This window comes from Carassius carassius, chromosome 21 (assembly GCF_963082965.1).
Source record: "Carassius carassius chromosome 21, fCarCar2.1, whole genome shotgun sequence".
NCBI classification, from domain to species: Eukaryota; Metazoa; Chordata; class Actinopteri; order Cypriniformes; family Cyprinidae; genus Carassius; species Carassius carassius.
The window spans coordinates 19339615-19363228 of record NC_081775.1 but is presented as its reverse complement, the minus strand read 5'-3'; the positions used below and the strand labels follow the sequence as shown (position 1 = coordinate 19363228).

General features: G+C 37.0%; 2 protein-coding genes across 2 annotated transcripts; one reads left to right on the top strand and one right to left on the bottom strand.

Moving 5' to 3' along the window:
• Positions 1-1156: 1156 nt before the first annotated feature.
• On the top strand, positions 1157-11765 carry gnai3 (guanine nucleotide binding protein (G protein), alpha inhibiting activity polypeptide 3). Its single transcript, XM_059503647.1, has 9 exons — positions 1157-1849; positions 5852-5894; positions 6947-7088; positions 7664-7821; positions 9133-9261; positions 9329-9458; positions 9965-10118; positions 11311-11509; positions 11748-11765. Exons 1-8 carry the CDS (start codon positions 1732-1734, stop codon positions 11499-11501), a joined length of 1065 nt encoding a protein of 354 aa, XP_059359630.1. The 5' UTR covers positions 1157-1731; the 3' UTR covers positions 11502-11509; positions 11748-11765.
• A 3701-nt stretch (positions 11766-15466) lies between these two features.
• Positions 15467-23124, bottom strand: gnat2 (guanine nucleotide binding protein (G protein), alpha transducing activity polypeptide 2). Its single transcript, XM_059503646.1, has 10 exons — positions 22976-23124; positions 22696-22877; positions 20408-20450; positions 19725-19866; positions 18970-19127; positions 18488-18616; positions 18148-18277; positions 17587-17740; positions 16565-16776; positions 15467-16292 (listed from the first exon to the last, which is right to left on the bottom strand). The coding sequence occupies exons 2-9, from the start codon at positions 22811-22813 to the stop codon at positions 16586-16588; spliced, it is 1065 nt and encodes a 354-aa protein (XP_059359629.1). The 5' UTR covers positions 22814-22877; positions 22976-23124; the 3' UTR covers positions 15467-16292; positions 16565-16585.
• Between the last annotated feature and the right edge of the window lie 490 nt (positions 23125-23614).

Below are 23614 nucleotides of genomic sequence, written 5' to 3'. Positions count from 1 at the left end.
AATATCTTAAATTGAGTTCTGAAGACGAACAAAGCTTTTACTGGTTTGGAGCGACATGGGGGTAACTGATTAATGACAAAAAAATTTATTTTGGGGTGGAGAATCCCTTTAATAAGAGGGCAAATTCCATTTATATCAAATACTGTGCTATTGATGAAAATATTTCCTATTCACATTGTGTTGTTCTCTCTCTTTTCTCCTCCCCACATATTCACCTACAGGATATATACATTCACATATTTATGAACATGCACACACAAACAGATGTAGACACACACTCGTGCACAAACACACATCAGTGTACTTTGATGTTTGGTAAGTAAGAGGGAGGCCCCTAGTGGTGAAGTTCAAACAAGCTGACCTTCTAGCTCTGCTGAGAGATGAAGGTGTTGAGAGCTCTGTGAAGTCATTTGCAGCACTGGGGGAGGCTCTCCTCGCCGCTGATTAGAGATCAGTTTGTGCGTCCGCTTAACTCTGACAGTTTTCAGTAGCTGTTTTAGATTCACAAAAGATAATGACTTCATTACAATCCAAATAAATTGCATTTAAATCTCTATGAAAATGATTCAGTGGAGGAACACAGGCTTTATTCTCAACCACTGTGGGACTTGGTGTTTCCATGGTAACTTATCCTCTGTGACATTTCTCTGGCTAAGGAGTGCGTTCATGAGCAAAAGGCCCTAATCATAACCTGCTGCATCACTTTACAAAACAACAATGCATAAGTTTGTATCTCTGTCTGTAAACATGCACTGAGATGACATGGCAGTTTGTATTTAAAATTGCCGTTAAAAGATTCACTGATTCGTTCAGTGATTCATTCTGCAGCATAAGTAGCGACAAGTGCATTTTTGTGGGTTATCAGCGAATTATTAATTAACCGATTGCTTAAAATAATGTTTAAAAACGAAACAAGCTTATATTAACATCTTCCATTTTTTCAAAAACCGTTTTAATAACGCTACTACGGTAGGCTATTTAATTTGTATATAAGTTAATCAGTTTACACACTGAAAAAAAAATCTCCGTTCAAGAACGAGATGTGTCAGCTCAAGTTTGACTTATTCACAAACCAAATCAGTCTCGATTACAGCCGCTCGACTGTCGTTCAGACTCAAAACTGACTCGTCCGGTGAAGTGGGCGTGTTCATACAGTAGGTCCAACCAATAACGTTGCTTCCTCACAAACCGCGGTCGAGTTCTGATGGTTCCGACGTCAGTCACGCGCTTCAAACGGGAGAGCCTTCAGCGAACGAAACATGCGAGTCAGTGCATGGAACTGAACGAGAACGATTCGTTCATTTAAAAGATTTGTTCAAAAACAACGATTCGTTAAGAGCTCTAATTGTGATCCACATATTTTGGACAGTCTTGGATACCGTTTATGCGTTAAAAAAAATTTAAACTGGCGTTTTCAGAAGACTACAAAGCCTCAGCAGTGGAAACTTTTTAGTCACGGAAACATTGTTCATCTGGGTTCCTTGTTTTGGATCCTTTGCTCTGTCCCAGTCAATGTAGTTTCGGTGGATCGCGGTGCCGTTTAGGCTTGGTGTGACCAGAACCGCCTTTTTAATATGTTTTAAAGTATCTGTTTTCATAGGCTGGCATCATCTCGTGCGAACCTGCCAACGCCTTTCTCTCCTTGGCTCCTTTATTCTTCAAGCTGAAGGAAAATTACTACAACGTACAGTTTCAAAGGTTCTTATTAATCGTTGAATTAAATTTAGCAAAATGGGTTGCACGTTAAGTGCTGAAGATAAAGCAGCGATGGAGAGGAGTAAGATGATTGATCGGAACCTGCGAGAGGACGGAGAGAAAGCATCTAGAGAAGTCAAACTACTGCTGCTCGGTATGATACATTAGACTTTCTTAATACCAATGTTTAAAAACGCAAATGCATTCTATTTTGTTTTTCTGTCGTTTTTTTTCTCTTTCACGATCGTTTTCGCGCTTGTCGATTGTTCAGTCCAAAAAGTGAACTTGTCATTGCAGATTATCATGTAAAAAATGAAGGCGGTAATTAAACTTAAGCATTCATCTGTAATAGGCTGAAATATCTTAGTGTAGAACAAAGATCGACAGCCTGTTGACCATTATTCTGAGCTGTCGACTAAATTATAAAGTGGATTCAGAATGTGTTCTGTTTGCACTAGTCTTGGCTCAATGTGCTGTCAAAACATGTTTCCCTTGGTAATCCTCCCACAGTGTCGCAAAACATCCAGTGAGCATCACATTTTATTACCATATTTAACCTGCAGCATTTGGTTGCTCTGTGTGACATGAGAAGCAAACCCACACACTCACACATTCACAGCAAAACAGTGGAAAGCAATGGTGTGATTATGGCAGTATTCCAGCTATCAAAGCTTGATAAAATGCAGGAGATAATAGCTGATTTAGATAAAATACTGGTGTATTATTGTCTGTCTGTTTGGTTTGTGGATCCTTTGTCGGTAGCATACCAATTTTTAGAGACCGAGGCACCCCAGATAAATGTTTTGATCCATTTAGTTGTATTAATTGCCTCTGTTTGCTTTGGAAAACAGTGCTGAATTAATGAACATAAATATATATTCTCATAAAGTAGAAAGTGCCTTGTGACAGCGAGGTGGTTCCTCTGAGTAAATCATACTGTGGTTTGTTAAGGAGTGGTCAAATATGGAATGACATTTGTGATTTCTGTGTGGGATTGTATTCCTTAGGACTGATATTTCTCTACGTCCAGATTCTCTGTCAAAACAGGTTAAAACTATTGCAGTAGATTACACAATCTAAGTTATGATCAGCAACTTTGTCTGTTGGTGATGTTGTCAAATTCTTATGTAATGTTTCAGACAGATTAGACGTGCACATCCAAGACAGCATTCCTGTCAGTGGATCAACATTTGTGTGCGTAAAAAACCTACTTTTAGTCTTTTTTTTAATGAAGTTATGAAACCCTTCCCTTCTTGGAATTTAAATCGTGCATTGGGGCATGTTGGGGGGTGGAGGGGGGTTTGGCTTTTTACTCTGGATGTGGAAACCCACGGTATGCTGGAAGTGGGGTGAGCATTTCAATGAGCCGAATATTACACGCTTCATTAAACAGAATGCCGTTCATAAATAAAAGCTGCTCTGAAAGAACTGTCCGAGGACGGCGACTTCTGAGGTTACAGCTGGACGAAGACCAACTTCTGTGGCCTGAGTGATCACAGTGAACTAGCAGGTCATCCTGAATTACTGATTATTTTTATACGATCTTGTTGTTTTAATACTGCTGGCGAGATTAGACAGCATGGCTACGTCCCTGTAGGCAAGAGGACTGCAACTGTCTAGCAGAGTTGACTATGGATGAGTTGTAATTAGCATTGCACAATGAGCTCTGAGCTTAATCACACTGTGGAAACTCACTTGTGGCTTTTTCTTTGTGTTCTCTGTGATTCTCCTGACATCAGCAGATTCAGATGCATTAGGCTTTGATGAGATGACTCTACTATTTACTTCTGGCTGAACTGCAATTCAAGTGGGCTGTTTAAAGGGGTACTCCACCCCCCAAAAAATACAATAAATGAACATCATTTTTTATTTTGACGTTTCTGAAAAAAAAAAAAAAGTTTTGCTTGTCAGCTGAGGGATGATTTCTCAATGTGAAATTAGTTTCCATTTTTGATAACGCCATGATTATCCCACATGAGGATATTGCTCGGTAGGGGGTTTGTCCTCAAGGGTCAGCTTACTGCTCAGTGTAAACCTGCACTATTGAAAATAAATAGCTAAATAAAAAAGATATAAATCATAAAGAACGGCTCTGCTCAGCTGGGATTGATAATAGCGGCCATTTTAACCACACTGCACATGCCACTGCAGCTAACTGTATAATTACAGCAGGAGTAAGACATTTACAACATACCTATTCAAACGTTCACAGATGTGTATGTGGAGATTTTGTGGCTGTGCCGCACAGAACCAGTGCAAGACCTGATTCTCGGTTGGCATCCAGACCGTGTGCGGCTCTCGCTGAAGTGACTGTAAATACAGAGCTGTGGTAATCAGGAAAAAGTGTGGAACCTTTGATCTGGGATCCAGTTTGTGTGAAATGAATGAATACATTTACTTTGGCTGATCCCAAATCAGTAAGAACTTAAAAATGTGAACCTAAAAATCATTCATTCATTCATTCATTCATTCATTCCAATTGCTTGTTTATTTTACTTTGTAACACATTTTCCAGTTTTTAACAGTTCTGCAATAATACATAATACACTTTATATACATATTTGATCTGAAGATGCAAAATCCATGTCTATTGTTGATTTTTATTGCCGATTTTACTTACAGTATGTTAATGAAATAACTAACTGTGTCAAATGCCAAATGTGTGTCTTCAGTGAATCATTTTATCCAGTTCATTCAAAAATGAACATTTTATCATCATTTACTCACGCTGAAGTTGTTTCAAACCTCTGCAAATTTCTTTTTTTTCTGAATAACCTAAAAGAAGATATTTTGAAGAATGTGGGTAACCAAACAGATCCCCATTGACTTTCTTTTTAAGTACCATGGAAGTCAACGGGAACCAGCAACTTTTTGGTTGCCTTGTATTCTTCTAAATATATTATTTTGTGTTTAACATAAGAAAGAAACTCATACAGGTTTAAATCAACTTGAGGATGAGGAAATATTGATAGAATCTTCATTTTTTGGTGAACTTCCCATGTAATGTTTCATGCACAAACTGAACTGGTTCAACTTTTTGGGGGGTAAACTACTCTTTTAAAAAATGACAAACCCACATCTGGCTTGCTTACCTGTACAGTGGTGGAAATGTCAATAGGTTTGTGTGTTCTCAATCTGTTTGGCAATCCCAGAACTGATTTTCATGAAAACTTTGTTTGGTTCAGCCATTGATAACTCATTGAACTTTTACTTGTGCCAATTCCTCATCAGACGTGGTAGGACGTTTTGGCCGTCTCGCTCTCAGCTGCAGAATGCCTGCGGTTCAAGACTCTCAGAAGAAATATTCCACTTGATCCTCTACCCCCCAAGACCCACAGTTATTCCTTCACCATGCTATAATTTGGGCTAATATGGCAGCAAGCCACACCTCAGAAGCAGACATTATTGATCTAACTCTTAATGCGTCCCTCAGTAGATTTGCTGCATGTAACCGCCGGCACAAATGATCCTGAAGATTGAACAGTTGACCAACTGTTATTGGACTGAATTTTTTTTTGACCAGAAAGCCAAAGGAGGTTTTTTATTCAAGTCTTATTCATTTCAATACAAAAATGTAGGTATATAAAAGTGATTTGTAGGTTACGGACTCTGTTACTCCATATCCAAGACGTGTTAAAAATGTAATGCATTACCTGCTAAATAGCATATTAATGTAAAGTGTTATGTAAACTACACTAATATTCATTTTACTTGTTAGCTGAGAAGTAAAGCATTGGATTACGTACACGCCATGTGTCCACTGGCCTGTTTGCTGATGTTTGTACAAACATCTCTTTCTGGTGTGTTAGTTAATAAGCCATTTAAATGAGTCATTTGACTTGGTTAAAAAAAGTTCACCTATCGTAGCTCCCGCTGTCCTCACAAACACTTCAGCTGGGGGAACTAACATCACACAGACCTTTCATCTTCAGGGCACTGAATCTCACCGTATGGCAAGCACAACCCGAAATAGAGAGCTCGTTCTGCAGCTCATGCTGGGCTTGTGATGTGGGAGGCAGAGGTTGAAAGCTTCTATTCATCTCATGCAGACCTTCTCCTGAGCTTGTGATGTTTGGGGTCAGGCGAATAAACTGCATTCATCAATTTGCCATATCAACCTCATCAGCAACATTCTGTGTTGTTTGTGCTCTTGTAGGTGCCGGGGAATCAGGGAAGAGCACAATAGTTAAGCAAATGAAGTGAGTGTTTTTTTTTTTTTAATCTTTTAATTATATTTATGCTGATATGCAAGATTGATACTGGTACTCAATGTTCCCTCTAGTGTTCTCACTCGGCCACCATGATATACAGTATAATGGTTATAGAGTTACATTGAATATATATATATATATATATATATATGCATATGTATGCATTATAAATATATACAGTCAAATTTTGGTTCATAATTATATATATATATATATATATATATATGTGTGTGTGTGTGTGAGTGTGTAGAGAGACAGAGAGAGAGTTAACATTAATTTTGACAGCATAAAAATATAATTATTATATGATTATAATAAAAAAAATATGTATAATATAATAATTATAATTTAGAAATGGCTGTGATGAAAATCCCAGTAGATCAGCAGTTTTAGAAATACTCAGACTAGCCCGTCTGGCATTAACAACCACTCCACGTTCAAAGATACTTAAAATCCACATCTAGATGCCTAAATGCATTGAGTTGCTGCCATGTGATTGGCTGATTAGCAATTTGTGTTACCAAGCAATCAAACAGGTGTACCTAATAAAGTGGCCGGTGAGTGTATATACACACACACACACAGAAATATTTGTATGTATGTGTACATATATATATGAAGAGTTCATTTGCAAAAACAGATTTTTTAAATGTTTTTTATTTATTTATTTTTTTTAATGTTTTTTTTTATTTTTTTATCCTGTATTCCAATGTAAATCAATGAAACTGCAGATGGGTCATTTTGATTATTATAATAAAATTATAAATTAAAAAAAAATGTACAAAAAAATTCTTCATAATTAATTATTAGAGAACATATATAAAAATTAAATGTAATTTGATTGTCATCAAATATAAAATCATCGTACAAAATCAATTTTTTAGTTTGTGCATCACCACCATTAGATTTCATCATGAAGGCCGCCTGTGCACACAGCTTAGAGGGAATATTACTTGCAGTTATAATTGGATCTTATTGATTTAATTGTTTTGTTTGATGTGCAGTACAGTCGATGCATTATCTTATTTGTTTTACTTAAGGATCATTCATGAAGATGGCTACTCAGATGAGGAGTGCAAACAGTATAAAGTCGTGGTTTATAGCAACACTATTCAGTCCATCATTGCCATTATCAGGGCCATGGGCCGCTTAAAGATCGACTTTGGGGATCCAGCAAGAGCGGTAAGATAAATAAATAAAAACACTTTTCTCGTCTAAACTGTGTAGTGCTGGAATTTGAGTACAGTGTTGCCTATAAAATCCAACCAGAGTTTAGTACTTGGAAAAATGTTTATTTTTCAGCCTTCCCAAGACAAAAGTATTTTGGATCATTTATAAAATCACGACGCTATGTACCACCATAATTGGTCACTATTTCTAAATACACTAAGATTCCAGTGATGGTTTCCCACAATGTTTTTCACCAAATTAACATGAAAGAATTATATTATCAGCTATATGCATAAAAATAAATAGCAGTATTTACCCACATATGTTTTAAATAAAACAGTTTATAAGAAATGCCATGGAGGAAACATTTTTGATGGAAACAAAAAATATAATTTTTTTTCAGTTCAAAAAATAAATTATACCTAAATTGAGTACAACAAAATCATATAAATAAATTGACTATAAATGTAACGTTTTTATTTCTAACTGCTAACACATAAACATCGAGCATAGCTAGTGTAGCTTCAGTCATGAACTTCTGAGGTATATTTTAATCGATCTTCTAATGGTGTTCTGTTTAACATCAGGACGATGCTCGGCAGCTCTTTGTGCTCGCCGGCACTGCAGAGGAAGGAGTGATGACCCCCGAGCTCTCTGGGGTTATCCGTCGGCTGTGGAAGGACGAAGGAGTGCAGACGTGTTTCGTCAGATCACGAGAGTATCAGCTCAATGATTCAGCAGCCTAGTAAGTGCACTTAAGTTTTTGGTTTAACTTTAGCAGATGTTATTTTTACCCTCAGTACATTTGGTTTATTGTATCATAATTTGTCTCCAGAGAATCATGCTTTTGTTCGAAGTGATTGATTAACAAGAAATTAGTTTTTGGTTTCCTAAATGGAAATGATTCAGGTCGAGGCACAGTGTACAGCTGATCGAGATCCATCTTGCTTGTGCAAACTTGTTCAGCATTTTTTACCTGGTAGATTCCAGCTCATTGACTATGGGGAAATTTGTGGCTTTCTGAATTGTACCACTTTTTTCCCTCAGATTTTTCCATGTTTTCCAGTCATTCTTTCACTCTGTTTTCAGCTTTGGTAGCCACTAAGAATGTTTCCAGTGATAATAATCAAGACCGAAGTTCTTTCCTCTCAGTGAACTCATGCAGTGGAACTATAGAGCTGAATCTTCTATTGAGAGAAAAGCCTTGTGCTCCAGTGTTTTAGTGAAATCAGAAGGGTGGGTTGTTGTGATGGAAACAGTATGTATGCAACAGCAGTGCTTTTGGGAACATCAGGCTTGTATTGCAGTGATTCTCATTTTTGCACCCCCCTCCCACCAATCAGTCAATCAGTGTTTATTTCTATAGTGCATTTAAAAATGACACAGGTTGACAAAGGTGCTTTGCACACCCAAAATACTTTTTTTTTTACACACAATAAAACACACAACACATCACTATCCATTTCAGTGCATCTAAGGACAGTTATATGCAAAAGAGTAGAGAGCCATCTTCAAATGAGTTTTGAAACACTCAAGAGAGTCACAGGATTTTTTTTGGTTTCCTGAATATGAAAGATCCACCACCATAATCATTTGTTATTCATACAGTATTAGCAGAAAAGATACACTTCATGTGTGAGCATAAGAAACTTCTTTCAAAAACATTTTTAAAATTGTACCGACCCCACACTTTTGAATGGCAGTGTATGTTTTTATATTATGTCTTCTGTTAAATTAATAAAAAAGGGTTGTTGCTCCAAAAAACATATAGAAATATATTAAATATGCACGCAGATCTCAGAACAGGTGCAACCTTTTTAAATGTGTTCCTTCCAACTACTGAGACTGTTTATGTAATCGACACTGCGTGATAATGTGGTAGTCATATAAACTCCCAAAGAAAATGAAGAGAAAATAAACAGGTTTTGATTTGGTGATTTGATTTGGGGTTTTTTTTATGTTCTTCTAAATGCTCTTTAAATCATCTTGACATTTTCAGTGTTGTTTTTAAAATGGTTTCAATCCAAATGCTCAGTACGCTTTGTCTCATGTCCAGCTATCTGAACGATCTGGATAGGATATCCCAGCCCACCTACATGCCCACTCAACAAGATGTGCTGAGGACTCGAGTCAAGACCACTGGCATTGTAGAAACACACTTCACCTTCAAAGAGCTCTACTTCAAGTAAGTACCTTTCTCTCTCTCTTTTTTCTTCCTTCCTGATCACTGTAAACTGCTTGTGTCTGCACAGGATGTTTGATGTTGGTGGCCAGCGTTCAGAACGGAAGAAATGGATCCATTGTTTTGAAGGCGTCACTGCTATTATCTTCTGTGTGGCACTCAGCGACTATGACCTGGTGCTGGCTGAGGATGAAGAGATGGTGAGTTTCCATCATCATCCTGAAGTGAGCCCTATAGAACTAAATCAGAATGGCACACTAGTCCATTATAGTATAGATTATAGGGCCAATTCATTTGATATGATGGGCTAATGAAAATATAGTCAAGTATTATAATCACTGCGAAAAGCTACTTCCAGATCTCAGTATTTCAGTTCCACAGGGGATGTTCCATTTGTCCTGGTTGTGTTAAAGTGATTTCCTCATAGCTCCTGGAAAGGGCGCATAGTTTCCTCATGAGACCTAATTTCTTAAAATACACTGACTGTTTTTCCATACAAGGATGATTTGAGGTTGCATATTGGTTTTCCGTGGAGTCAATATGCACAATGTTACATAACCCTTGATTCTATTGCGGCACTGTGTTTATAACTTTTCATTCATATGTACTTTTTGAAAATCTCAGCTCTCACTTGTCAAACCAAGCAACGTCCGAGCAAATGTGAACATTAGTCATGACTCATGTGGTGATCTCGATGTGTCCACAGAACCGTATGCATGAAAGCATGAAGCTTTTTGACAGCATCTGCAATAACAAATGGTTCACAGACACATCCATCATTCTCTTCCTCAACAAGAAGGATCTGTTCGAGGAGAAGATCAAAAGGAGTCCACTTACGATATGCTACCCAGAATACTCTGGTGAGAATATTGTCCTTTTGAGTGAAAGGATATTTAGTGGTTTAAATAACATAAATTCATACATACATACATTAATATTTAGCACTTAAACTTGTGAATGATGATGCATGGTCAGGAAGAAGTTTGTTTCAGGACAGTAGGCTATATTCAACAATACTTGTATTATTCCTGATAGCTTGATCTGTTTTGGGTTTCAGTCCTGGAAAACATGACCTATTTGAATTATGTCTAAAATTAGATGGATCTGCAGATAATCAGTAAGTCGTATTTTTACTTGAGCGAGCATCATTATATTGGTACAGCCTTTAGGGCAAAAGGCAGAGTGCATGAGTTATTGCTTGTTTATAAAAAGTTATAAAATGAAGTAGGGACTATGTGAGGTTGAGTTTGAACAGCCTATCAGAGAAGCGGAGCTATTCATCGTCTAAGCACTGTGGAAAAACCTCTGTTTTTTGTCTGCTAGTCATTATCCTTCATGGCTGGGAGAAAGATGTTTTAATGGCTCTCTCAGTCTTTATATTTTACATTTACAGCTGTTGGTTTGTCCTCAGTGTATTTCATTGAAATCATTCATGTATGAAAAGTGGCACAGTTTATTTTGCCAATGGGCTGGACCATTAGCAGAAACTTTTGCCTCACTTCATTTTTCAAAATGATGAATAAGTGTTGTTTTTAAACCTTGAATCACTGAGATGCTTTAATATACTCCTCCAAAAATAACAGAGTATTTTTATTCTGTGCCCCGAATAATCGTGTTATGTCTCGTGCAGTGTCTTGTTTATTCTCCATCTCCCAACTTAAAAAGTTGCTGGAGTAAGTACTCTTTCTATTTGAAATGTATTTCAGTATGTAATTAATTTATTTCTGTGATAGTAAAACTGAATTTTCAGCGGTCATTACTCCAGTCTTAAGTGCAACATGATCCTTCAGAAATCATTTTAATATGCTGGTCAAAAGACATTTCAATGCTGAAAACACTTAGTTTAGTAATAGAAAGTTAAAAAAGAACAGCATTTATTTAAAGTAGAACTCTTATGTAAATATTTAAAAGTCTTTACTGTCACTTTTTCACAATTCAGTGCCTCCATGCTGAATAGAAGTAAAATAAATAAATATCTTTTACACCAAGCTTTTGAACTGTTATGGAAATCACACAAATCTTACACTCATCTCTGTTGTCTGTGACATTCAGGAACAAACACATATGAGGAGGCCGCAGCATACATCCAGTGCCAGTTTGAGGATCTGAACCGAAGAAAGGACACAAAGGAGATCTACACACACTTCACTTGTGCCACGGACACAAAGAACGTACAGTTTGTGTTTGATGCGGTCACTGATGTCATTATCAAGAATAACCTCATAGAGTGTGGCCTCTATTGAAGCAGAAGGTAAGTGCATCGAAAGAGAAAAGGGCCTCCAGAAGAGAATATGAGGAACACAGTGGAGCGTTTTCACAATGTACTGATTTTTTTTCTATGTAGAATAAAAATAAATGTAGAATATAAAACCATACATATTGAAACCCAAAGATCCCTGCTAATTGTAAAAGCATGAAATGTGGTCATTTGAAATGTGTTTCATATATTTTATCATTTTTATTAAGACATGTTTTTTTTTTATTTACAGTTATTCGTGGAAGATTTCCGAGGTTCAGTGACTGGGTGTTCCTGGTTTTGTCAGTTTCCTCTGTTGGCGAATAAGCGAGAGACTTCCTCCCCACTGCATGCACTCTTCAAACTAAATGCAGTACCTATGCCCATGGACATTTTTGCTCCCATATCATTCTTAATGACAATCTGTTATGGACATTATTTCTTTGCCACTTCCTTGTAGTCATTATTTTATTGCCAATACAGCTTCATTCTGTTCATTTTCTGTATCCTCTGTAGGTATTACATCAAACCCCTATGCATAGATCATAATCCACAATAGACAGTAATATGTGTCAACAAACTAACCTCAGTTGAATCAAATATCTTTTTTTTTCTTTTTTTTTTTTAACACAGCAAGCAGCAAGATTATGATCTGAGTGCTTTTAATAACAATGGATCAGTTCTTATGGGAAAGTTAATATTTTGCCAGGTTTTCATAGCAATTACTTAGCTAATTTATAAATGTTTAAGTTTGCATACTTCATACTTAAGAACTATTGGTGTACATTGTGTTATAATGTTGTCATACCTTTTGTAATTCACAGCCCAGTCACACAGCAACTGTACACTGTTTATTTTTTCACTAATCAAACATGGATCACTTTATATAACACTTTATATACGGTAACTCACTATGATGGTATCTCTAAAAAGTATCCCAGTAAAGGTGTGAACAAATGTTTTTCTCACAGACACATCTCTGAATGGTTCAGAAACAATGACTCTCTGTTGGGTCAAGACCACATGGGAACAAATGCCATGAAAACGGAACATGATGGCCAGATTTGCATTGTTGATGGAGCACAGATTGACAAGACTTGTTTGATGTGCTTTTGTTTAATCCTGTGGATTTCAGTATTTTTAAGCAAACTGACACAATGTGATCTGGTTTTTAATACCTGTATTTAATATGAAAAGTGTTGACATCAAGTCAGATGTTGCTTCCAGAACATACCAAACAGCCAGAGTTACCTGCATGTGCAAGAAATATATTATCCAATATTATGTAAAAAGTATGGTATTCCATTTCTGGTACATTCATGAACTCGGTCTGGATTTATGCAACAAGCTGTGATTTATTTTCTATATTACTGTGCATTATTTTATTTAACTATTTCAGCTATTTGAAACATGAAAGTGCAAATGAACAACTAACTTTAATGATAGCACTGAATCACTAATATGCTAATAACCTGGTTTGTTTAATAAAAACAAAAAACAAACAAACATTTTATTGAGTATTATTTAAAACCTGTTTTGTTTATGGACTTGTCTAATCATATGTAACTCTCCAAAGTATAATGTAAACAATTGCTACAGTTTTTAGAAAATACATATATTATCAAATTACCTTTGTTTAAGGAAACACATAGTATATGCATAATCATGATCAGAAAAGATCTACAACACTTGAGTTGAAAATAATCTTTTAATTTTAGTCCAACAAGGAAGGCAAATTTTGACTAATAATCATTTTGTATCTAATAATCATTTTGACTAATAATCATTTTGACTTTGTATCTGATCTAATTCTTCAAATGTGTAATTGCAATTGCATTTTTGGATCTTTTATTTCCTACTTTTATCTTTTATTAGTTGTTTCTCTGAAGGTGCCTGTGGCTCTAAATATGCAGTGTTGGGGAGTAACTAGTTACATGTAACGGCGTTACGTAATTTAATTACAAAATAAATGTAACAGTAATCAGTTAGTTACTAAGAAAAAATGAGTAATTAAATTACAGTTACTTATGAAAATTGTAACGATTACAAAGAGGATTACATTTGAATTTACACACATCCACATACAGCTTATTTCTTTCCCAAATTGCACTAAGACATATGGCCCATAATCTCCGAGACGCGGAAAACACATTCGTAGAATCCAGTCATAAGACTGAATATGAATCCTGCACGTTCTGCGTGTCTGTGGAAATCAGGCGCTGACTGGACATCGGGAGAACCGGGACTATTCCCGGTGGCCTGGCAGACGATTTGGCCTTCTACTTTAATATTGTTATTGTATAATTGCAGGCCGAATATACTAAAGCGATTATTTCCGAATCCGCCATTCGATAATTAAATTTCTAATAAATCATGAATCGGTTAGTCGTGACTGGCAATGGTTGGGCTCGCGCCTCGCGCGCTCTCCGCGCCTCCGCCGAACGGTTTGGATCAGACTCCGAGTAATCAATGCGAGAGAGAGAGAGAGAGACCGGAGTGAACTGTGTAAGCGCACAGCTGGAGCAGAGAAGCGACACTTCTGTTCAGGGTTTCAGGTGCAGGTCAGTTTCATCTGTAAATATGCTAATGTAGTTTTGTCTTTGTTTACTTAGTCAAGCAGCAGCAGCACATTGCTCACACTCACTCAAAATACTGTATAAACGACGTCATTATTATCTATTGTAATGTTACAATGGTAAGTTAGCAGACAAATCATCATATTTTATCATAGGTTTAGGGGGAGCTAGTGGATACAAAAACACAACCCTGAGGAAAATTAATGTAGCCTATGGTATATGGCACTAACCGTGGTTTAACTATGGAATTTGTAGTAAAAATAAATACAAGTGGTAATTCATTTGCCTTCAGTATTAAAGTCATGAGAGAGATGGATGGATAATGGAAGTGAAGGTGCAGTTCAGGAGAAAACTCTTAATTACGTTGCATGTCCCCAACCTAAGGAGTTAAATCTTTTTCATGTCAGGTCCAAAAAAAAATAGGGTTGTCCATGTTTCAGAATGGGTTGTGGGTGTATGAGTGTGATATTTCCCAGCCTATTTTTTTCCCAGTCCGCCCCTCATGGAAATTAATCTCTAGAACAGTCACTTCATGAGCATTTTTTACTTATTTTGAGAAACTATCATCATATCATATACAAAGAGACAGCAGTGTTTCAAAAAGACACCAATGTTTCAGGAGTTTAGTACACAAAATAGGACACATGCTTATTAGATAACCGTATTTGAGTTGATGTATATGCTTTTATTTTTTTATTAACTATTTTTCCCCAAACCATTGTTAAATGCAGTTAGATGCCTGTAGTTATGCAAAGATTTGGTTTCAAAAACAGTATCTATAAACTATTTCTTTTGATTTTAAATCTGCTTTGAACTTCAGATCAATCTCTAAGTAAAAGGCAGTACTAAAGTCTGATTGTGTGGTGGATGTGTTCAAATTTGATCATCTTAATTCAGGTGATGAAGGATGGTGAAAGTCTGACAGTATTGAGCACTACTGTTAAGGTTAAACCTGCATGGTGTAAAATGGTTGAAGATGATTAACAGTTGCAAATTAACATTCATTAGAAATTTATAAAAGTAATCAAAATGTACTCAAAAGTAATTAGTTACATTACTTTATTAAAGTAATTAAAAAAGTTACACTACTATTACATTTTAAATAGGGTAACTTGTAATCTGTAACTTATTACATTTCCAAAGTAACCTTCGCAACCTTCTTTACTACTCATTTCTGCTGTCATGAAGACACCTCTTTTTGATTATATAATACTCTTAGCAAAAAGAGTGTTTTGCACTGTGGTTCATTCAAAATTAGCTCTGATACCAAGGGTCGGTGTTTTAAAATCCCAATTAAAACAATTTAAGGTCAGTGTTTTGTGAAGGTGTACAATTACAGTAGCACTAATAGCCAGCCATTTGCAGCACATGATAGTAATTCAACACCAGCAACCAGTGAAATTGATGCAAGTCTTTATTTCATGTGCCTACATTAACATTCCAGAACATCTCCACAAATTCATACCTCTGGTTTTAAACAAAGCAACGGGCCATTCTAGAATTTTCACTTGTTACTGTAATACTGTATCATAAATATATAGATATATGTCTCCATATATATTTTATATAGAATCTTTTTTCAAACTTTTTTTTTTCCTACTCTTATTTACAAAACATACTGCCCTACTGTATGTGGGGCTGAAAAAGAAATGTCTTTCATATATTGTGTGAGCTGGCAGAGTTCAAACAATCACATCTTGCTAATATGCAAGTTTGAATCTCTCAAAAGGAAACCAGATGCTGTACATATAAGAATGTTTCTAGTTGCTACCATGGGATCTGATAGGGGCACTTCAGTTTCTTTGATACAGCATCATTTAATTGCATTATATTTACTTTTCTTTTTCTGCAAATGAACGGGGAAAAAAACATCTAACAGTCAAACCTCTATAAGGTTTAACGTTAAACACATTGAGAGGAAGCTTCTCCACAAGCATCAATAACTCATAGCATCAAAAGTCCCCTTTCTTTGGTAATCCTTCTCTCGTCTCTACTAGTGGTTTGACAGGGCAGAGTCCATTAGTCTAATCTGGATCTAGTCTCTGAGGTTTGGTTAAGTTTTTGAGGTTGTTTTTTTGGCCGGGGTTCCACTGACCACACTTGACTGCTAGTAGAGTTCTCCTGTAGAGTTCACCTTTGTGCCACTGTGGATATTCTTTTGTTACTGTAGCAACTTCGCCAGAGTACATCCAATCATGCTGGTGGGGATAGGGTAGAAAGATCTGAAAATAAATGTTTTAAAGTCAATTATTAAAAAAAATCTTGTTGAAATTATTTTATAGAACATTCTGAAATCCATCTGCATTGGAAGTGTGGAAGTGTTATTCCATCTAAATATGTTTACTACCATGGACCATGCTGATAGAAGTATAGATACAGTAATAAAAAAAACTACTACTACTGAAGGCGATGGGAGTTATTTACTTATATAACATTTCGTTTGCATCCAGTGTAGATGGAGTAAGAATCTGCTTTGTAATTTTAGGGAACATACCTTTGAAAAAGTAGATTGTGTTTAGAAGAGACCGCAGTCCTTAAGGTTTTCTTTTATGATAATATCTGTCACAGCGTTAAACACGATCTCGACGTTCTTTGTGTCCGTGGCACAGGTCATGTGTGCATAGATCTCCTTTACTCCCTTCTTCATGTTCAGATCTTGAAATTGAGTCTTGATGTAGTTGCTGGCATCTTCATATGTGTTTGGACCTGTAAAATTAGGATATTCAGCGTCATATTTGCTAGGCATATTGTTAAGACTGTTGTTCATTTGTAGTTACAGTTCCATTACCACCAAGTGTTTGCTATGAGGTATGATGGTCATGCATACTTCCAAAGATGAAAAATCATTTCATTTATTTACTTCTTATTTACTAATCATTTCATTTATTTACTATTTACTTTATTTATCTTCTGTTGAGAGGAATTTCTGAAGAATATTCTGATGACTATTTCAATATAATGATGTGAATGACTGTGAAGTTACACAATGCAAAAGCACAATAAAAGATCCATACCAGCCATAAGGAGCCACATCAGAAGCAGACTGAATTTAAATCATGATTCATTATGCACTGGTACCCATTGTGAACAGTCGAATAGTTAAATGAGTTTATTAAAAAGATCAGATTCAAAAGAAGGATTCATTTGTGAGTCAAACATTGTCTCATGAATGTGCCAAGGAGAGCTACAGCAAGGGCAAATCAAAATTACCAACTCAAATTTAAATCTGTACCACACACAAAACTATAATATGGTTTTGAAAGTGGTAGAAGTCATATGGACCTTTTTTGTGATACTTTTGTGGTTCTTTGCTGTCATTCTGTAGCTTCATAACCACGATCCTCATTTGACGTCAGTATATTCAAAAGAATGCCCAGGATGCTTTCTTAAAATTTTTTTAGGAGTTGTTCTACAGAAGAAAGGCATACAGATTCGGAATGGATTTTGGGTGAGATAATTCATTTCTTGGGTAAATTACAGTTTAAAGGTGTTTATTTTTATAGAGACCTCACTCACCATCATAGTCAGGAAAACAGATACTCAGGTGGACTTTCTTGATCTTCTCCAGGAAAAGATCTTTCTTATTGAGGAAAAGCACAATGGAAGTTGTGGCGAAGAATCTGTGGTTGCAGATACTGTTGAAGAGATGGAGACTCTCATGCATGCGGTTCTGGGGGAAACATGGAAAACAAGACAACGGTATAAGTTGAGATGCACTGGTAAAGCTTAAAACAGCAGCATCAAGTCCATTGATTGGTCTCTGTGATATTTGTAATGTGAATGATCTTGTGTTCTTTGCTGATTAAAAGATGTGTAAGGACTGCTCTTCACTCTGCGATGCCATTGAAGAACAATTTTTGGTTCCACAAAGAATATTTCAATTAGCAATTTTTAAAAGAACAATTTTTTCTTAGTGTGAAGAACATGTTAAAAAAAAAATCAAAAGAACCTTATTCTTCTATAAAGAATCTTTTGTTCAATCGAAGACTCCATAGATGTTAAAGGTTCTTTATGGAACCATAGACGACAATAAAGAACCTTTATTTCAAAGAGTGTTGCCTAAAGATGAGCACTTACCACTTCATCATCTTCTACCAACACCATGTCATAAGCACTCAGGGCTCCACAGAAGATGATGCAAGTCACTCCTTCGAAACAATGAATCCATTTCTTCCTCTCTGACCTCTGGCCACCCACATCAAACATCCTGCAGCCCAGTGAAAAACCATGAAATGGTTTCATTCAAAATCCTGGTTCATTTTGTTCTAGTTACACAAGAACCTGAATCTCTCACATGGACAGTGACACATTTGAGGTCTTCTTGAGTTTCTTTACACTAGCAATTTTTGTGGATCTCAGTTTTAACATAGAGTATGCACAACAGTTGATTCAATCACATTAGCCATGTAAGACACACCTGAAGTGGAGCTCTTTGCAGGAGAACTGTTCCTCAATGATACCAGTAGTCTTGACTCGAGATCTTAGCACATCCTGCTCAGTGGGGAGGTAGTCAGGTTTGCAGATTCTGTCCATTTCGCTCAAGTAGCTGTTGGAGATAAGCCATACATTTACAGACACACCTTAACTGTCCATTTGCTAAAGTCCTGAAAATCTCCAAAGCATAGCAACTCTGTACTATAGGGGTGTCAATTTAGGCTTCAAGCTTAATTAAACATACCTGATCCAGAAAATCAAGCCCTTCAGGATTATTTGAACACTAAAGGCATGTTTGTTGAAGCAGGGTTTGAACTAAACTCTGCAGGATTGCGGCCCTCCAGAAGTTCTAAGCCCTGGTGTACTGTATTCCCATAATACAAAGGGAATTATGCACAATGTAACCAGATCCTCAGGTGCCAATGAACTGTAGGCTTTGCTGTCCCTGTTGAGTGTTGTACTCACTATCCAGCAGAGTCGTTCAGCTGGTACTCAGCAGCTCTATCAAACGAGGCCTGCACACCCGAATCCTTCCATAGCCTCTTGATGACGTCTGCCAGCTCTGGAGGCATGGTGCCCTCCTCAATGGAATCAGACAGGTTCTGGAGCTTCTGACCGTCCTCCTGCATGAGACAAAGAAATGGGGCACTGTTAGCCATCATGCAGTGAATTATTATTTCTTTCTATTATTTAATTAGTCATGCTAAAAAAAAAGGAAGTAGCAACATATATTTTCTTCCTAACTGTGACATAAATCCAAGTGTAATGGAATATCGAAAAAGAAAAAAAAAGTAGAACCAAAGACTTGGTTCTATGCATCAGTTGTTGAATTGATTTTAAGATGTAGAGTTTGCAGGGGCAGGGTTTAAGCGATCTAAATGTTTGGAGAAGTCTGGTATCAGCAGAAAAAAAGTCTGTCGATTTCAATGAGCCACTAATATACAGTACACCCTGTAAAGGTAAGGAAGGTACACCTTTTGAAAGCGTGCAAACTTTTGTACCTTTTTTTCTAGAGAGTGTAGATTGTGAACAGTTCATCCATGCATAATGTTTAATTTGTAAAAATGTTGAAAAAAAAGAAAAAGGGTGAATTTTCATTTCATGTCAAAATTGTGCATGTTGTTGTGTTTCAGCGTGTGCATTTTGTTGGCATGTGAATGTCTACGCTCTAATCATTGGTCTTTTTTGTGTTTCGGAGACCTGTGCTGTGTTTTGCAGACCTGTGCTGCTGGTGACCCATAGTTGATGTCCAACATCTCCATGCCTCTGATGATGGCCAGAGCAGATTGCAGGATGTTGCCAAAAATAATAGATCGAAACTCCATTTGTTCTTCTTTTGTATAACCACCTTGATGGAGAATTCTTGGGGGGCAGCAACAGAGTGTTTTGATTAATGTTTTGAAGTACTGTACATACAGTAAATACAGAGCAGGCTTCACATTCACTACCATCTGCTGATCACGCATTAGCATTACACTCTTAAAAATAAAGGCGCTTAACAGGTTCTTCACAGCGATGCCATAGAAGAACCATTTTTGGTTCCACAAAGGACCATTCAGTCAAAGGTTCTTTAAAGAACCATCTCTTTCTTAACTTTTCATAATCTGAAGAACTTTCTTTCACCTTCTTCTTTTTTTTGTTAAACAAAAAGGTTCTTCTATGGCACCATGAAGCACCTTCACTTTTAAGAGTGTTCAAGGGGTACAACGTTGTATGCACTGACATTTCCCAAATGCACACCAATTGTTAAAGAAATTTTCAACTAGAATGCATGGATGAGATTTTAATTTCACTTCAGGTTGGATAAAATATATATCCGGAATTCTGTGCTTCCACAGCCCGTAAAGATACAAACAGACTATTCTGAGGAAACATTTTGGATGTTGCATGTGTTTAAACTCACTTCATCTGTTTTACAATGGTGCTTTTCCCTGACTCACCAGCACCTACAAGACAGAAAGAAAAATATGATGTACAAAAATATATGAGCAACAAAAGAAAAAACAAGGAGCCCTCAAATGCTCTTAAACTGAAATTCAGACAATCTCCAAGGCTAAATTCCCTCTATAATGGTTAGCTTTTAAATTGCTAGTAAAATTCACACATAATTACAAAGACACAGCAAGTAACACACTGAATTAAATGTGAAGTTTTGAAGCAGAAAGAATGAAATATTATTTTCCTGTAAAACATACTCCAATGATTTTCTAATCATTTTTACAGTGTACATGATGTTTACTGTAGATCTTATCTGTTCCATAATGCCTGAATTTTGTTATTTGAATTGATTATTTTCTGCTCTGTGAATTTTGATTTTCATAATCAAAGTCGTGGCCTAATGTTTAGAGAGTCGGACTCCCAATCGAAAGGTTGTGAGTTTGAGTCCCGGGCCGGCAGGAATTGGGGGTGGGGGGAGTGCATGTACAGTTCTCTCTCCACCTTCAATACCACGACTTAGGTGCCCTTGAGCAAGGCATCGAACCCCCAACTGCTCCCCGGGCGCCGCAGCATAAATGGCTGCCCACTGCCCCGGGTGTATGCTAACAGTGTGTGTGTGTTCACTGCTCTGTGTGTGTGTGCATTTCGGATGGGTTAAATGCAGAGCACAAATTCTGAGTATGGGTCACCATACTTGGCTGAATGTCACGTCACTTTCACTTTCATAATGAGGACAATGTTAAGCGATAGATGATCTGTTAGGAATAAACTTATAGATTGTCATTGATGGCCAGGTCAGAGAAAGGCTCTTTAACCTGCTTATAAAGTGACCCAATTGGATTTGTGTTAGGGAAAGCCTCTCAGAAGATCACTGACACTTTGATTAGTCTTGGAGCTTCAGTCAGTACAGGGCAAGGGGGTGGGGCTCAACCATCTCCCATGGCAACTGTCACTCTTACGTGCCCTTTACTTCCTAAGTTAACGCAAGCCGTAAAAGAGAACATGCATCATCCCAGCTGGTCCATTCGAATGCTTAGTTTAGCAACTATATTAAATTATGCTGTCTACTTTATAATTATCAGGTGTGAATGCATATAAGTGCTATTACCACACACTTTTTGCTTTTATTGTGCAAAAAGAGTCAAAAAAAGTGATTTGCTTATTTATTGAGAAAACTAATTTCGATAATTTACTACATAGAGATGGAAGAGTATGTATCTATAATAAGTTTAACTTCTAATTAAGTAATGTTGTTATTATTATCTGAGAACAGCAGGTTATGAACTTCCTGTTCAGACAGGAAGTGACTTGTCAAGCTGGTCGGTACTTAATCAGTGCATCTGTCTCGCAGTGATTTGCTGAAATGGCTCACTGATGTAAGGTGTCTTGATGTAATAAACTGTTGGGAGCACTCAAACTGGCCGCCTTCGCTTTCCATTTCCATTGGAAGATAAACTGAACCTGAGCTTAAGAGGATCGGGGCTTAAATCATCACAGTAATCGGATTCTGGTCTTATTGTTAATATGCCACAATTCAGTATTCCTCGGGTTGTGATCTTCTAAGGCGACTTCATTTGCGGTGAAAATGTGGATGTGTTGCTGAAGTCAAGAAGGAATTGACCAGTTTACAAGCTAATTTAATATAAACTTTCAATTAGACAGATCATTCATGCTAAAAATGGTTTACAGAAAAAGAGCTGATGTGCGTCACTTAATTCACATGCAAATTCATCTGAAATGCATTAGCACTTGCTAGTGTTTTAAATGCCATCAAATAGGTGTTATATGGTGCAAAATGGCATAATCACTTGTAAAAAAATTGTTTTATCTCTGTTGTTTTATTTTAATGCTAATGCATTATAAAGTCAAACATGATAACTGATTACAATTGTGTCATTTATAATATAATTACATAACCTCTTGTTAAGTAAGATTTGTCTAAACGCTCTACCTCAGTGCATCTATAACTCTTAATCCCTGAAAACAACACTTTCTCATAGTGTTGACCATTCACTTTATTCTGTTCGGTACAAGTTAATGTCAGTCATCAAGGATGCATATATGTTCAGAAAAAAACTGAAGTTCTTTTAAAATGCTAAGATCTGCAGCAACTTCTTCCAACGTACTATAGTACGTAGTGACCACCTGTTGCAGGCACAAATGTACATACAGCATGAGAAGCTCATTTTGGATGCAGAATCTCTTAACTCAGCACCAGTGGACTGAGGAATCTAACGAACACCAATTTCTTACCCAGCAGCAGAAGTTTGACAGTTTTTGCTTCTTTATCAGCATCTTCCTGGAGCTGTTTTTCCAGCTCTTTGGACTTCTTGGCCATTTCCTTATCCTCTGCGCTTGCTCCGCTACCCATCTCGTCGTCTGACGCTTCCCTGTCAAGTTCCTCAAGGAAAGAAATTTTGCCGGCTTCCCCTGTGCTTTGCGGAGAAAGAAATGGATACAGGCAGCCCTGTACTTTGGATCACCTGGCAGGAGGAAGGTCGCAAAAGTGTTGATTCCTCTGTGACTGACCTACCTCGGGATGGACGAGTGGATAGAGACAGGCAAAGAGACTGAAGCAGAATGCCCTGCTTCCTCCTTTGGTCGCTCTATCCCCTCTAATTCCTCCTTGTCCACCTCAAAAGTCTTAGCTTAGGATTGGGGAGGGCTTTGCTGATCTTCCTGTGTGAACCAGCCAATCCTATTAGATCAGCTAACAAGGACAGAAGTGAAGGTTGTAAAAATTAGGACCAATGCTTCTAGTGAATTAGCTTTTGACATTGATCAGATGACAATGTGTGATCAGTTGGGGCTTGTTTGGATTTGTGGCTGATATGGTGAAGTTTTGTGTGTTCTAGAACTGCTTCACAATATCTGAAGTTTTAGGAAAATGAGCTTGAGCTTTTACAGTAATATGCATGTATAAAATCTGCTACTTCTTCAGAATTTTTAGCTCATTGGCACCACAAAGTCAACAATTTTCTTAATAATATTTCAGTCAGTTAAACTCTGATGTTGATTTAGTTCTTAGAGGTCAGAGGATAAAGGGTTTTGCTCTTGGTGGACTTTTTTGTCTTGACACGTGTATAGCATTCTCCGTTTGACACACACACACATAGCTTCATTTGTTATGTAACCCCAAGCTTGGGGGTAAAGTAGGAGAGCTTACAGGTCA